At 37.5% G+C, this 12,974-nt stretch overlaps 1 protein-coding gene across 1 annotated transcript; it reads right to left on the bottom strand.

Moving 5' to 3' along the window:
- Positions 1-1,749: 1,749 nt before the first annotated feature.
- siae (sialic acid acetylesterase) lies at positions 1,750-12,693 on the bottom strand. The gene is made up of 10 exons (XM_053622667.1): positions 12,394-12,693; positions 11,485-11,646; positions 10,038-10,192; positions 9,773-9,911; positions 7,828-8,071; positions 6,685-6,782; positions 6,475-6,608; positions 5,173-5,324; positions 4,606-4,792; positions 1,750-3,121 (listed from the first exon to the last, which is right to left on the bottom strand). The coding sequence occupies exons 1-10, from the start codon at positions 12,509-12,511 to the stop codon at positions 2,876-2,878; spliced, it is 1,635 nt and encodes a 544-aa protein (XP_053478642.1). The 5' UTR covers positions 12,512-12,693; the 3' UTR covers positions 1,750-2,875.
- Positions 12,694-12,974: the final 281 nt, after the last annotated feature.

The following is a 12,974-nucleotide window of genomic DNA, read 5'->3' as shown; positions in this document are numbered from 1 at the left end:
ATTATTTATAAAAAAAAGGGGGGGGGGGATATATTCAGAAGTCTGTATTTTTAATGTGTTTTAAAGACATCTTGCAAAAGGGGGGCCTCGGTCAAATGTTAATGCCATTTGGGGGGCCTTGCCCTGGAAAAGTTTGGGAACCACTGACCTAGATAATGCATTCAGGTAAACAATTACTGACTGTAGCACATCTGTTCATAAACACAATGTATCTGTCCCCCTCTATCGCATCTACGTATCAATGGATACGGGCCACCATAGGACCAGATATTATTTGGGAGTATGGCAATGATAATAATACTGCAGTGTTGCATTCATACGAGTTTCATGTATTTCTGTAGCAAGCTTTTATTTATACAGACTTCTCACTTGTTCCTTAAAGCGAGAAATAACAACACTATTATTACCAAATGAACATCACATATCTATAACTTTCTATCTGGGTGTATCAGTTACATCAAATGGAGTGTAATGGCTTAAGTAAGGGATAAACCACAACTAGGAGTGCTGTTATAAAGAAAATAATCAATGCCAGGTTAACACTCTGAACTTTATTTCCTCTTATATCTAAGCAATTTGCCAAACATTTTATTATTTTTTTATTTGTTAAAGAATGACACATCATACTTTTTATGAATTTATTTTTACATTCAATGTTGTGGAGCATTCATGAAACAAGTTAGTTCCTGTTATCACTTACTCTATGTTATAGCAGCTATAAACAGTGCTTCCATTACCAGCCTGTCTTTTTTCTATCTTGAAGATAATAAGATGGAAAAACTGCAGCTTGTCAAATAACTGAGAAAATGCATAACCCTCATCTGGAAGACTCTCTCTCATGGTATAAAACTTAAAGCATCAGATTTATCTCAACACGCTGATACAGACTGAAGACTTCTTTCCTATAGTTAAGTAAATGTCTTTCAGTATGCTTCACCAGAGCAACATTTCTCATTTTTAAATGAAATCTATTTGTTATTAGGCTCAAATTACAAGTCATAGATTGTTTTATAGTAACTTATTGTAAAGTGACCAATCAGATTTAAGAATTCAACACTGCTGTGGTATAATACTAGGATTACCTCAAACACTTCAATATACTTCAAACATTTGTAGAAACTGTTACCTAGAGTATGTGAATGTTCTTAATAACCGGTTAATGATTTCTAAACACAAACATTTCAATGCTCCTCTAACAATGTCTTTTTTTTTTTTTTTTACATTTTAAAATTGCTTTGCATCTTCAAAGGTCACATGTTGTCCAACCTATTCAACCCAGGAGGAGCCAGTTTTAATGCATTGCTTCTGTGGGATTTGCATGATTTGTCAGCAGATTATAAACATCCTGTCCAAAATGCACATCAGCAAAAGTGAGAATGCTTTGTGGTTTGGGCACATGAGAGCTGCAAGGTGAGATCAGACAGGCTATGTGAGTGGTTTAGGCTGAGCACAAAAACAGAGCCAAACCATACAGAACAGTGCACCCATGGGCAGGGCAGGAGGTTCATTAGGGACACCAGAGGTGGACTAAAAAGGACCCAAAGGAGAGCATGAACCTTGGCATGAATTTGGTTCTGCTTTTATAGACATGGTGCAGAAGTCCGCAAAGTTAAATTCGTGCATTTATATCTGTGTTAGAGATGATCAGAATCGAAATGATGAAAGTTCACATTTAAATTACATTTATGGCGATGTCATTCTAGTCTGATTCATTTGTAGCATTCTCCGTGAATGTTTGTAGATTGTTTGTGTTGGATCTCGTTCAGTTTTCATGCAGGACTGAACAAGACCACATATGAGCTCCCGCTCTAGGGTGCATGTCAGTTTAGGCTGCAGGGTAGGGTACGAATCACGCGAGATCCTATTGTACAGTCCCTCCGCGTCATTGTGGTCACTCAGGAGGACTTCCTAGGACACGATTCCCTGTCCAGGGAGTAAGAGGGTCTCACTGGATATTTATGAGCTCTGCCCAAGCTCATGAGTAAAGGACTGCATGTACAATAAAAAACAAAATGTTCAAGAACACAGAGATGATCTCTTTGGTAAATCTGAGTGCTTTATTGCTGTTTGCTGTTTCATTAGTGTGAAAATTAATAATAATTTACACATTTTCATAACAAATTACATTTATTTATTGTCCTATTACAGCAACTGAAGAAAATTAAAGAAAAATATGAGTGCAAATATGTCAAAAATGGTAAACTGATTTAACCACTATGTGCAGTGGATATAAAAAGTCTACACACCCCTGTTAAAATGGCAGGTTTTTGTGAAGTAAAAGAATGACACGTAAATCGTCAGATCTTTTCTCGCCCCAATTATAAAAGGGTGTGCACATTTGTGCAACCAGGTTATTGTAACTTTTTATTTTTCCCTAAAATGTGTCTGACTGTTTGCCACTTTATTTGTATACTCTGCAATTTCACATTAAAGGTGGGAACCTGCCGTTTTAACAAGGGCGTGTAGACTTTTTATATCTACTGTACATACACTTCAGAAATTTCCTAGACTCGCAACCTTGTCTGCACGCTTTGACAATATCCCCACCTGCAGGTTAATCATGGAGTAGCAGCATATACACCAAAAGTGTATTTCTCATTTGGCTTACTTTTGTCATGTCAATTCCTACCCACTGCCGAGTTCACCTTATACATCAGAATCATCAAATGCTCAAATGTAGCTCTCAGACGGTTCTGGGATTTGAACTAATAACCCCATTAGTACCTTAAATCGCTGACGGACCACCTGTAGAAAAATTGTGATATCCCCAGCTGTCAACTGTTCTATTCATAAATACGATCATGCGGCGTGTCTTGAAAGTATTTCATTTCTTCCACATACTGTATGTACAGAGGAACTGTTTTTGACTCCATAATCAGCTGTGTGTTGGCCATCGTTCACTGATGAACAGTGGTGCAGGTAAGACTCCGTCTGCGCTGTAGATGGGACATGCTTTAAATGCACACGGCCAGTCACTCCACGCGTAACGCAAAGCAGCTACATTATCAACGGGACACTCAGCTATTGATATCACGACAGAATCACTTTCCTTTTGCTTCATTGGAGCAGGAATCCATTGGGAACCTGAGGTACACGGTTTCTTCTCCTTAGAGCAACAGATCTGTAGTGGAGACAACACACAAGCAACCAGATGATGGAAAATGACTTCATATCGGCCACTTTAAACTTACTTTGTCTATCATCATCATCGCAGAGAAAGTCTTGACATTTTACTTGCAAACATTTTACTTTCTGTTTTAGGCCCACTGCTTTTTACTTTATATATGCTACCTCTAGGCCAAATTATTCGTAAACATGGAATTAGCTTCCACTGTTATGCTGATGATACACAGTTGTATGTTTCAGCGAAGCCAGAGGACAGACAGCAGCTTAATAAAGTTGAGGAATGTGTAAAGGACATTAGACGGTGGATGCTAACTAACTTCCTTTTACTTAATTCTGATAAGACAGAAATACTTGTATTAGGACCACGTGTAGCTAGAAGTAAGCTTTCTGATCACAAAGTTACTCTGGATGGTCTTTCTGTTTCATGATGTGTAGCAGTAAAAGACCTTGGTGTGATTATTGACTCCAGCCTATCATTTGATTCTCATGTAGATAATATTACCAGGATAGCCTTCTTTCATCTCAGAAATACTTCGAAGATAAGAAATACATTGTCACTACATGATGCAGAAATATTAGTTCGTGCTTTCGTCACCTCTAGACTAGATTGTTGTAATGCCTTACTGTCTGGATGTTCCAGTAGGAGCACAAACAAACTCCAGTTAGTCCAGAATGCAGCTGCTAGAGTCCTAACTAGAACCAGAAGATACGACCACATCACCCCGATCTTATCAACACTGCATTGGCTCCCAGTGAAATCTCGCATTGATTATAAAATACTATTATTGACCTATAAAGCACGAAATGGTCTCGCTCCACAGTATCTAAGCAAACTTTTGGTTTTCTATGATCCGCCATGCCTACTTAGATAAAAAGGTGCAGGCTATTTGTCGGTACCTCGAATAGCGAGCTTTCTCTTATAGAGGCCCACAGTTATGGAACAGTCTTCAAATTAGTGTTTGGGACTCAGACACAGTCTCAGTGTTTAAGTCTAGGCTTAAAATGTGTTTGTTTACTCAAGCCTACCCTGCGTAGACTTTCTGTTAGGCTAAGCACAGTCCCTCTCTGCTCTCCGGACCTGCCTGATCCGTTTCGGATGTCCTACATCTGGATGGAGCGCTCATCTACTCCAATTCCAGATTGCTGGGACTACGGCTGCTTCTAAGGCTAAACAGACTTCATATACATCCATAATGAACCTTTTCACACTATCTGTTGTTACCCAGATGAGGATGGGTTCCCTTCTGAGGCTGGTTCCTCTCAAGGTTTCTTCCTCTTAACATCTTAGGGAGTTTTTCCTTGCCACCGTCGCCACTCAGTGGCTTGCTCAGTTGGGATAAATTCGCACCTTTAATATCTATATACCGTGTTGATATTTCTGTAAAGCTGCTTTGAGATAATGTCTACTGTAAAAAGCTACTATACAAATAAAATTGAAACATAATAAATATTACTCAATGACATAATACCAAGCCATACCTCAAAAGTACCACTGGAAAGCGTGGCTCTGATTTTTTGATCGTAAGTGATGATTATGGTGGTGTTCTCAATCAGGACCCGGATGGGAAAAGGACCCTTGAAGGACACGCCCGTTTCCTCATAGGCTATAGCTCGCGCACCAAGCACCAGCCTGTACGCTACATCCTGTTTATCCCGTGGGTGAATGCTACACACACACAAATAATTTTACTCATAGGTATTTTACTTTTTATAGCTCATGTCACATACTACATCCTCAAGGCATCAGATTTTTCCATGCAAAAATGTTAGAAATGCACAAACACTATGAAAATAGCACGTCTGTCTAATGTATATGATGTGAAAATGTTCTAGGTGAGGAAATTATGTAACAAAAAAATAAAACACTTATATAAAAATTATTTATGATACCATGTACAGCATGTGTGTATATTTTTCTATATATAGCTTAAATTGTCATTAATTTAAAGCGTGAATAAAAACCCTCTGAGCCAAAAGGTGTTTATATATTTAAGACATTTTCACATGTGTTTCGACCCTCATTACAAACCCACACACATACAGTACCTGCCCCAGGGTGACAACACATCTGGTAAGTCCATAGCAACAGCCATGAAAGTTTTCTTCATGCGCTCATTTGGAACAAAGCCGTAGTCTGCTGTCTGGTGCCAGCGAATCTCTGGAAATCCATCCTGTGTGGCCATCCTATAGGTGCTCAGCTGGGGAGAACCAAGTCCAGTTTAATATCAGAAGTCTAAGATAAATATATACATTTTATTCATGCTGGTTAAAAAAAAAAAGGTAGTTCCTATTCATATTCACATTACATTACACTTTTAATTACTTTAACTGTTGAAGCAGCGGCCATTTTTCGGTCGTGTTTATTTATAATGTAACATCACACGCGGTATGATTTCCAACTGGTAATTACAACTTGGATGAAGACGTGAGCAGTTATTACAAGTTGAAACGTTGTAATTACCTTAGTTCTGACATGATGTGCACTCCTTGTACCTTCCTAATGACAAAGTACATTATAACAATCTAATCACACTTTTCTGGGGTTTGTACTTTCATTTTAATATACTTAAAATATACCCGTTTGTGTATCTTCTGTACACCAGCAGATTCAAAGAGATTCAAGCAAGAAGTTGGGTCTCTAATTCATATTTAGGCTAAGTACTATTTGACATGTAAGGAATAAAACAATGAGGAAGGCAGTTTTAGTAAAATAATCAATGACAAGCTGGTGTAATGTGGTCTGGCGTGAAGCAGAGTTCCTGTTACCAACCCAAAGTTGATCACTGTCCTGTAACAGCATGTCCCAATATGTTTCATGCCTGCCTCTCATACCACAGCAACTTGTCAAGGAGTTCAATGTATTTATTTATTAAAGAATGGTGTTGTACATTTGAACCCTTTGTGGGATGTCTGCTAAACATGTTAATTCCTGTCATAACTTAAATTAGAACATCGATAAAAACATTCCCTCACCAGCCTCTCTTTTTTCGCTTTTGAAGTTAATAAGACACGTTCTGAAGACGGAAACTTAGTTACAGCTTTACCTTTGAATGTTACAAAGCGTTGACACTGGAGACTCCTTACAAGCGTGCTAAATAAACATCTTACAGAAAACCTCACCATATTAACACCTGCATGTTTTTTTAAAAATCCATTTACGCGACACATCCGCCACACAATTCCCTGTGTTACTATAGAAACGATAAAGCGGATTAATATAAACCTGTGTTTTGCCTTGCAGCCGTGTTATAGAAAATTAATCATTTAAATTTTCGTCCAATCAGAATGCAGCTTTCAACAGTGCAGTGAATTAAGCCTAATGATTAAAGCTATGATTCTGCATGGTACCTGTACAAATCCAAATGGGAAATCTTGTGCAGTCTGGCCCTCCGAGCCTGTGTGGAACGCCATTCTCCAGTCATCGATCATAGCTGGGAAAGTGCATGAGTACTTGTCCTGGTTGTACTGTTCGTTGGCTTCACCTGAGAAACAGCAGGGCAAAGCTGAGCCACGCCACACTTTATTAAGTGATTTGGTTCTCTGCATGAGAATCAATACCTTGGTACCATATGGCTCCTTTGATGGTCATGTTGAGCAGAGGGTGGATCATGGCATTCCATAACACTGTACTGCTCCACACTTTATTCCACTGTTCACTTTAAGCACACAGTGAAGTTCACAATGGACAGAATGTGGATAAAATTAGATTTTAAATACCAAAACATTACCATATTACCCACTCTATTAAACTTAAAGCTATTATGCATTAACCGTTGTTATCCAATGAAAGATCTCTATAAATCCCATTTTGAAAATAAATTGGAAATAACCAGATTTTGCCAAAGTTCAGCTTGTAAAAAATTAAAATGATCTTTATAAAAGTTGTCAGTGTACACCAAAAAAAATCACAATGGCCAAGCACAGGCAAAAGCCTAGGTCAACCGTCAGCTAGATACTTTTTCAATAAGCATTATATAAAATAAAAATGGCTGCTACATTAAGGCAAGACACTGCAGGTTTGATTGCTCATTCCCTTTTCAGTATCTTAAATTTATTTAAATGGCTCCTTCTTCGAAAATGTAAGATAATAAAACCAAAAGATATATTCTATAAATATTTAAGAATTTAAAATTTTATTTCACTGTGAAGACTTTTAAAGAAATGTTTGTTAGAAAATTGTGTATTTATTATATATATAAATATAATGCTTATAGAGAAAAATGGCATAAAATATATATTTTTATGCCATTTTTCTCTATAAACATTTTGAGGAAATTCTTCTGTAATAACATTCTTAATAGGGATAGGAATCAACATGCAAAATTTCATAAATGCAGGACATTTAGAAACTTAAATTTCTTAAAACAAAAAGGTTTTAAAAGAAATTCTCGTGTTTTCATGAAATACAAATTGAAACAAGCTTTTCAGATAAAGACATGGCATGACTGTTCCAAGCAGGCAGAGCTTAGATCATGAGTGGACAGTGAAATAATTTTTTTTTTCATTGCTATATATAGAGATGCAATTTAACCATAACTCTGTGAAAAAACCCCCAAACCCCCCCCCCCCCCCTCCCCCCAAAAAAAACAAACTCAATGTATAAATGAATTCCTTCTGTAATCAAACAAAATTTTGGGGATTCGTCTTAACCCAAGTACAAAAAATGACAGTCTGGAAAATATGGTAAGACTATAAACATACTTATCAGTGTATGATAAGCTGTTACTCATGGCACTCTTGGGAAAAGTGTATACTGGGGGTCTGCTCTCAGGTTCCTTGAGGCCACAGCTCTGTAGTGCTCTGAGGGAGGACCAAGCCTCTACAGGGGTCCCACTCCAACACGACTCCACCAACCCGATCGGATATTTCAGACTCTCGTAAAGGTAGCGGCCAAACAACCAGCAAACGGCTGAGAAGTGGGTGAAATCCTTTCCTCTAAGGATCTCTACAATCACAGATACAACACAGAAAACAAAGCAAAAACTGATGATCCATTATCACCAAAAACAAAACAAAACCCTTACAGCTCACTAAACCTGAAAATGTATCTGTGTAGACAGACGAAATTGTACAATGAGAACCAAAATCCTATAAACTACACATAACCATCTATAACAAATGTGAATGTGAAATGAGAAACCTTCTATATGAATCAAATACAATGTAGGTAAGAATTGAATGTTATAGTTGCACTGAACATGCAAATGATATCTGATCATGGTGAAAATTGTGAAATTGGAAAACTGGATGAATTATTAACACATGTAGATACAGGTATGTTATATCTCATTAAAAACCTCTTAATTATTAAATACTCACATAATCTATTATACACACAATCAATAGAATTACTCCTATGAATCCATTAATCCACTGCAAATAATCCCTAGTCAAAATGGCCAGTTAGCTAATTAAGTATGCTTGTCGGTGTGCTGTTATAGAAAAATAATCAATAACAGGGTGGTGTGATGTAGCATGAGGCAAAACAGAGCCACTCTTACCACCCTAAAGTTGATTATTTTGCAAAAACAGCATGTTCTCTAGTGTTTTAATCTTCTTATAAAGCAATTTGCCAAGGCTAAATATTTTTAAAAGAGCAACACGGTGCAAGTTTTATTGGTTTATAGTTTCATTTAATGTTGTGGAACATCGCCAACTATCTACTTATAGCAGTGCCTGAAAGTATATTACATATAAGCGTTTAAAAAAAAAAAAAAATCACATATATTTGCCACTCATAGATACAGTATGTGATATTGGCTCATTTTCCTCAATAAATAAATGACCAAGTATAATATTTTTTGTCTTATTTGTTTAAGTGGGTTCTCTTTATCTACTTTTAGGACATCTGATGATGTTTTAGGTCATATTTATGCAGAAATATTGAAAATTCTAAAGGGTTCACAAACTTTCAAGCATCACAATTGTACAAACGATCCTTCCCTTGCCAGCCTCTCTTTTTTTTTGTTTCTAATGAAGTTAACAAGACAATAAATGCACCTGGTCATGTTACAGAGAAGCCAAAAATGGCAAAAAATTCAAGTTACAGCTTTACCTCTGACTATTACAAAGCACTGACACTAGAGACTCTTACAAATGCTAAATTAATGTCTCAGAAAACATAACCCTATCGAATTTTTTTTGAAAATAATTATGTCCTAGGTATGTCCTGCATACAAGTCCCAGTCTAAGCTGTGACTATAGAAACGATAAAGTATTAGAACATTAATACCGTATAAACTTGTGATTTGCTTTGCAGCTGGAATTACTTTCAGAGCTGCTGGTACAGGAAAATATTCAACACCTTCCGACCATTAAGCTCCGAGAATTCAACAGCACTGCGCTAAATTTCCTAATACTGTACACTTGTCAGCCAATAGCAACTTTCAGAAATGTATGTGTCAAAACATAAGTAGATTTGCAACTACTATAGAAAAAATCTTTCATAGTCTGGAAAATATGTTATCTAACCTGCAACAGGATAAGTGATTAGTTCCTGATTTCATGTGTGTTTCGGTTCCTTTTTTTGTTTGTTTTCGTAATTGGCGGGAAATCAAGGTTCCTCTGGAACCTCTTGATCTTATATCAAGTATATAAAGTGTAGCACAGAAACCTCATTGTTTTTTATGGACATCTATGTTCATACCTGGTGTAGGACGGGACCATGGTATCTCGACACCTGCAAGGTCAATCAACTCGACACTGCTCGTCTCCAGTGCAGCCTGGAAGACCCTGACATTAGGGAACTTAGTGGCCATGGCCAGCTCCTCTGAGGCATTATATACCTGTAAGAAAACCAGAAACATGTCTCTCAATGAGAGAAATAACCTTTAGCAGTTTTTTTGCAGTATTCTGAGTATTCCTTGAATTATGATATTTCTGTTTAAAACAAAACGAGATGGAACATTCACCTGACCGAGTGTGAAGGCCATGTTGCTCTGGCCACCACATAACCAAACATCTCCAAACAGCACGTCTGTGAGTACAATCTTGTTTCCTTTCTGAACAGCAGTCAGATTATAGGGACCACCAGCCTGAACCGGATCAAGAATCACCTTCCAAATGCCTGCAGTAAGTAGTACTGTAATCCATCTTATCCTCTTTATTTTTTAGATTTATAAGTTCATTAGCTTAAGATTCATAATGATAAGATACTTATGCTGCATATTACCATATCTTTAAGGTCAATAAAATAACACAGAATGGAGTTTAAAGGAGACCTTTTATGCAAAATTCCCTTTTAAATGGTGTTTGAACATAAATGTGTGTCGGCGGTGTGTGTACACAACCACCTGACAATGGTAAAAATCCACCCACTCCTTTTTTTAGTATTCCAAATAAATCATAAACAATGTCTCAAAATGAGCAGTTTTCATTTTTGCCCTAACGTGATGTCACGTTGGAACAAGCCCTGCCCAGGGACACTGCCCTATTAGCATAGCTCCTCCCCTGAGTGAGCTGCACACAGTCCGCCATGTTCCCCGCGCTGCAGCCGCTACAGTGATAAGAAAAACGTCTCAGCTTCATAAGCGTTGTAAGTGTTCTGTTGTCAGCTGTTAGAATGAACATAAGAGTCTTCATCTACCCCCGGCATCAGAGGCACTGAAGATGCAGTGGAGAAGTTTTAATTTTGAAGGAAATGTGCCCCAAAAATACCTTATCTCATTTTACACCAGACTGCTTTGTGAATGAGGGTCAATACAAAGCAGGATTTGCTAAAAACTTGGTTCTCAAGCATGGATCAGTACCAGATGTTCATGATCCAGCTTCATATCCAGAAGATGCAAGTATCACACTTCATATTTTGTAAATATTTGCAAATTGCCTTTCCGAATGTGCTTGTTAGTAGATTCCAAGGCTAATGTGGCTAAAGTTAACATGGTCTCTAATTGTATTCACAGAGACCAGAGCTTACTGTCTGTATAAGTCATACATATAGTGTTGAAGACTGTTATTTACGGTGTCAGTCAAATTGGTTGTTGAATTGTTGTTGCTGTAGTATCCGAAGCACAAGCTGTAAAGACGCAGCCCTCTTATGGAAAGGGGGCAGGGAGCAGCAGTTAATTTGCATTTAAAGAGACACAGCATGTTTTTGGTTCCACCCAAAAAGGGGCATTTTCAAAATGGTATAATAAATGATCCGTGGGGTATTTTGAGCTGAAACTTCATAGACACATTCTGGGGACACCTGAGACTTCTATTACATCTTGTAAAAAGGCTCAAAATAGGTCTCCTTTAATGTACTATAGTACCGTACGTCCAATAAATGTTTATTATCGATACTCAATAGAAATTGATTTCATCAAGCAGGACATATTTCTGGGTTAACATTCATATTAAGCAGTTATTGTTACTCACCTTCAAGGACAGGAACAGATTTTACTTGTTCATTTTGTGGTCCTGCTAAAGTGATCTGAACCTCAGCTCCAGGTGTGCCATACCCCCACAGGACGGCTTTCTCTGGAGCTCTCTGCAGGACCATGTGCTCTCCATAATATGATGCAAAGCGAAATTCATCACCTGATAACACAGATACACAGATGTAGCTTTCAACAAGTAAGTGAGTGTGTGGCAGCAGGTTGTACTGCTGCCTCATAGGTCCAGGGTCAAGTGGATTATCCTCTGTGTGTAGTTTCTATACACGTTCTCTCCATGTCTGTAGGGGTTTTCTCTGGCTTCTCCAGTTTCCTCCCACCTCCCAGAAACATGCGAGTAGTTGGATTGAATACACCAAATTGCTCCTAGGTGTGAATGTGAGTGTGTGTGGATTCCCATCCAGCGTATATTGATTGATGGATGGATGGATGGATGGATGGATGACACCTGTCAAAGCTCCTGTATTTCCAGAGTTCAGCATGGTTAATTTTCCTGCTTGAATTCCTAAATCAAGTCATAAAACTCACCATGTTCATTTCGTTACTTGACTTGTGCAATATTTAACAAAATTAATACAACTATATGTAATGTCTAACAGCTACAAATACAGTTAGAAGAGGCTTGGCAATGAATTCTAACTGTTCTCAGCTTAATAAAAGCAAGAAACACAGACGTTTGTAAAAAAAAAAAAAGTAGTCTGATGACATCCCAGAAAATTAAACACAGGAATTCAGGACATCATTCAGTAAATAAATTACATGGAAGTCATGCATAGATGACTACACATTGTAGGCTTAAAAGAACGAACGACTTTTTAGTACAACTACAAAGGAGGATAAATCATGTTTTGATATTAGTTCTACTACAGTTCCAGTGTATAACATATCTTACCTTCTGATAATTCACAGAAAACGCTTAAAATCACCGCGACATGAAGCCAAACCTGCATTGCTGCACAAACCTCGAAACCAGGAAGTGTTGACAGAGGCATGTGAGTTTCATGTGACATTCCGGTAGGCGGAGCTTAGGCCAAACCCGGAAGTGTGGCTGTGTTTCATTCTGCACCCATACTCGAACATTTAACATTTAGATTGGTCCATTCAGAAGTAGGGGAGCATTTGTAAAGTCATTCCAAAAAACAAAGTGTTAAATAACACTTATGTTCTATGTTTATTTATTTATTTAAGAAGATACAGTATATCATTACACTGTCTGACATGCATTAAAATACTGTTATGATCAGTTTGAAAGGTCAAGGCCTCAGATTGTATTTCTGGAAAGCTCCACACTAAACTGTATTTCTGTAGTGATTTTAAATGATTCCATCAAATATGGAATAAAACACGATGAGTGTGCTAGAAAAATAATGACTACCACCTTACAATTAATTATTTTCCAACAGCACCATGTCTCACCATAAGTGTTTTATTCATCTTATACCACAGCAGTTTTTCAAGGCTTACAATGTTTAA

Source organism: Ictalurus furcatus, chromosome 4 (assembly GCF_023375685.1).
Source record: "Ictalurus furcatus strain D&B chromosome 4, Billie_1.0, whole genome shotgun sequence".
Classification (NCBI taxonomy): Eukaryota; Metazoa; Chordata; class Actinopteri; order Siluriformes; family Ictaluridae; genus Ictalurus; species Ictalurus furcatus.
This window is presented reverse-complemented; position numbering and strand designations above follow the sequence as displayed.

Excerpts from the sequence above, each read along its gene's own strand:
- siae (XM_053622667.1), bottom strand. The coding sequence starts at position 12,511 with ATGTCACATGAAACTCACATGCCTCTGTCAACACTTCCTGGTTTCGAG. Across the intron at positions 6,783-7,827 it reads AGCTTATCATACACTGATAA|TGAACAGTGGAATAAAGTGT; the intron begins GTATGTTTATAG and ends GTGTGCTTAAAG. Across the intron at positions 6,609-6,684 it reads AGGAGCCATATGGTACCAAG|GTGAAGCCAACGAACAGTAC; the intron begins GTATTGATTCTC and ends GCTGTTTCTCAG.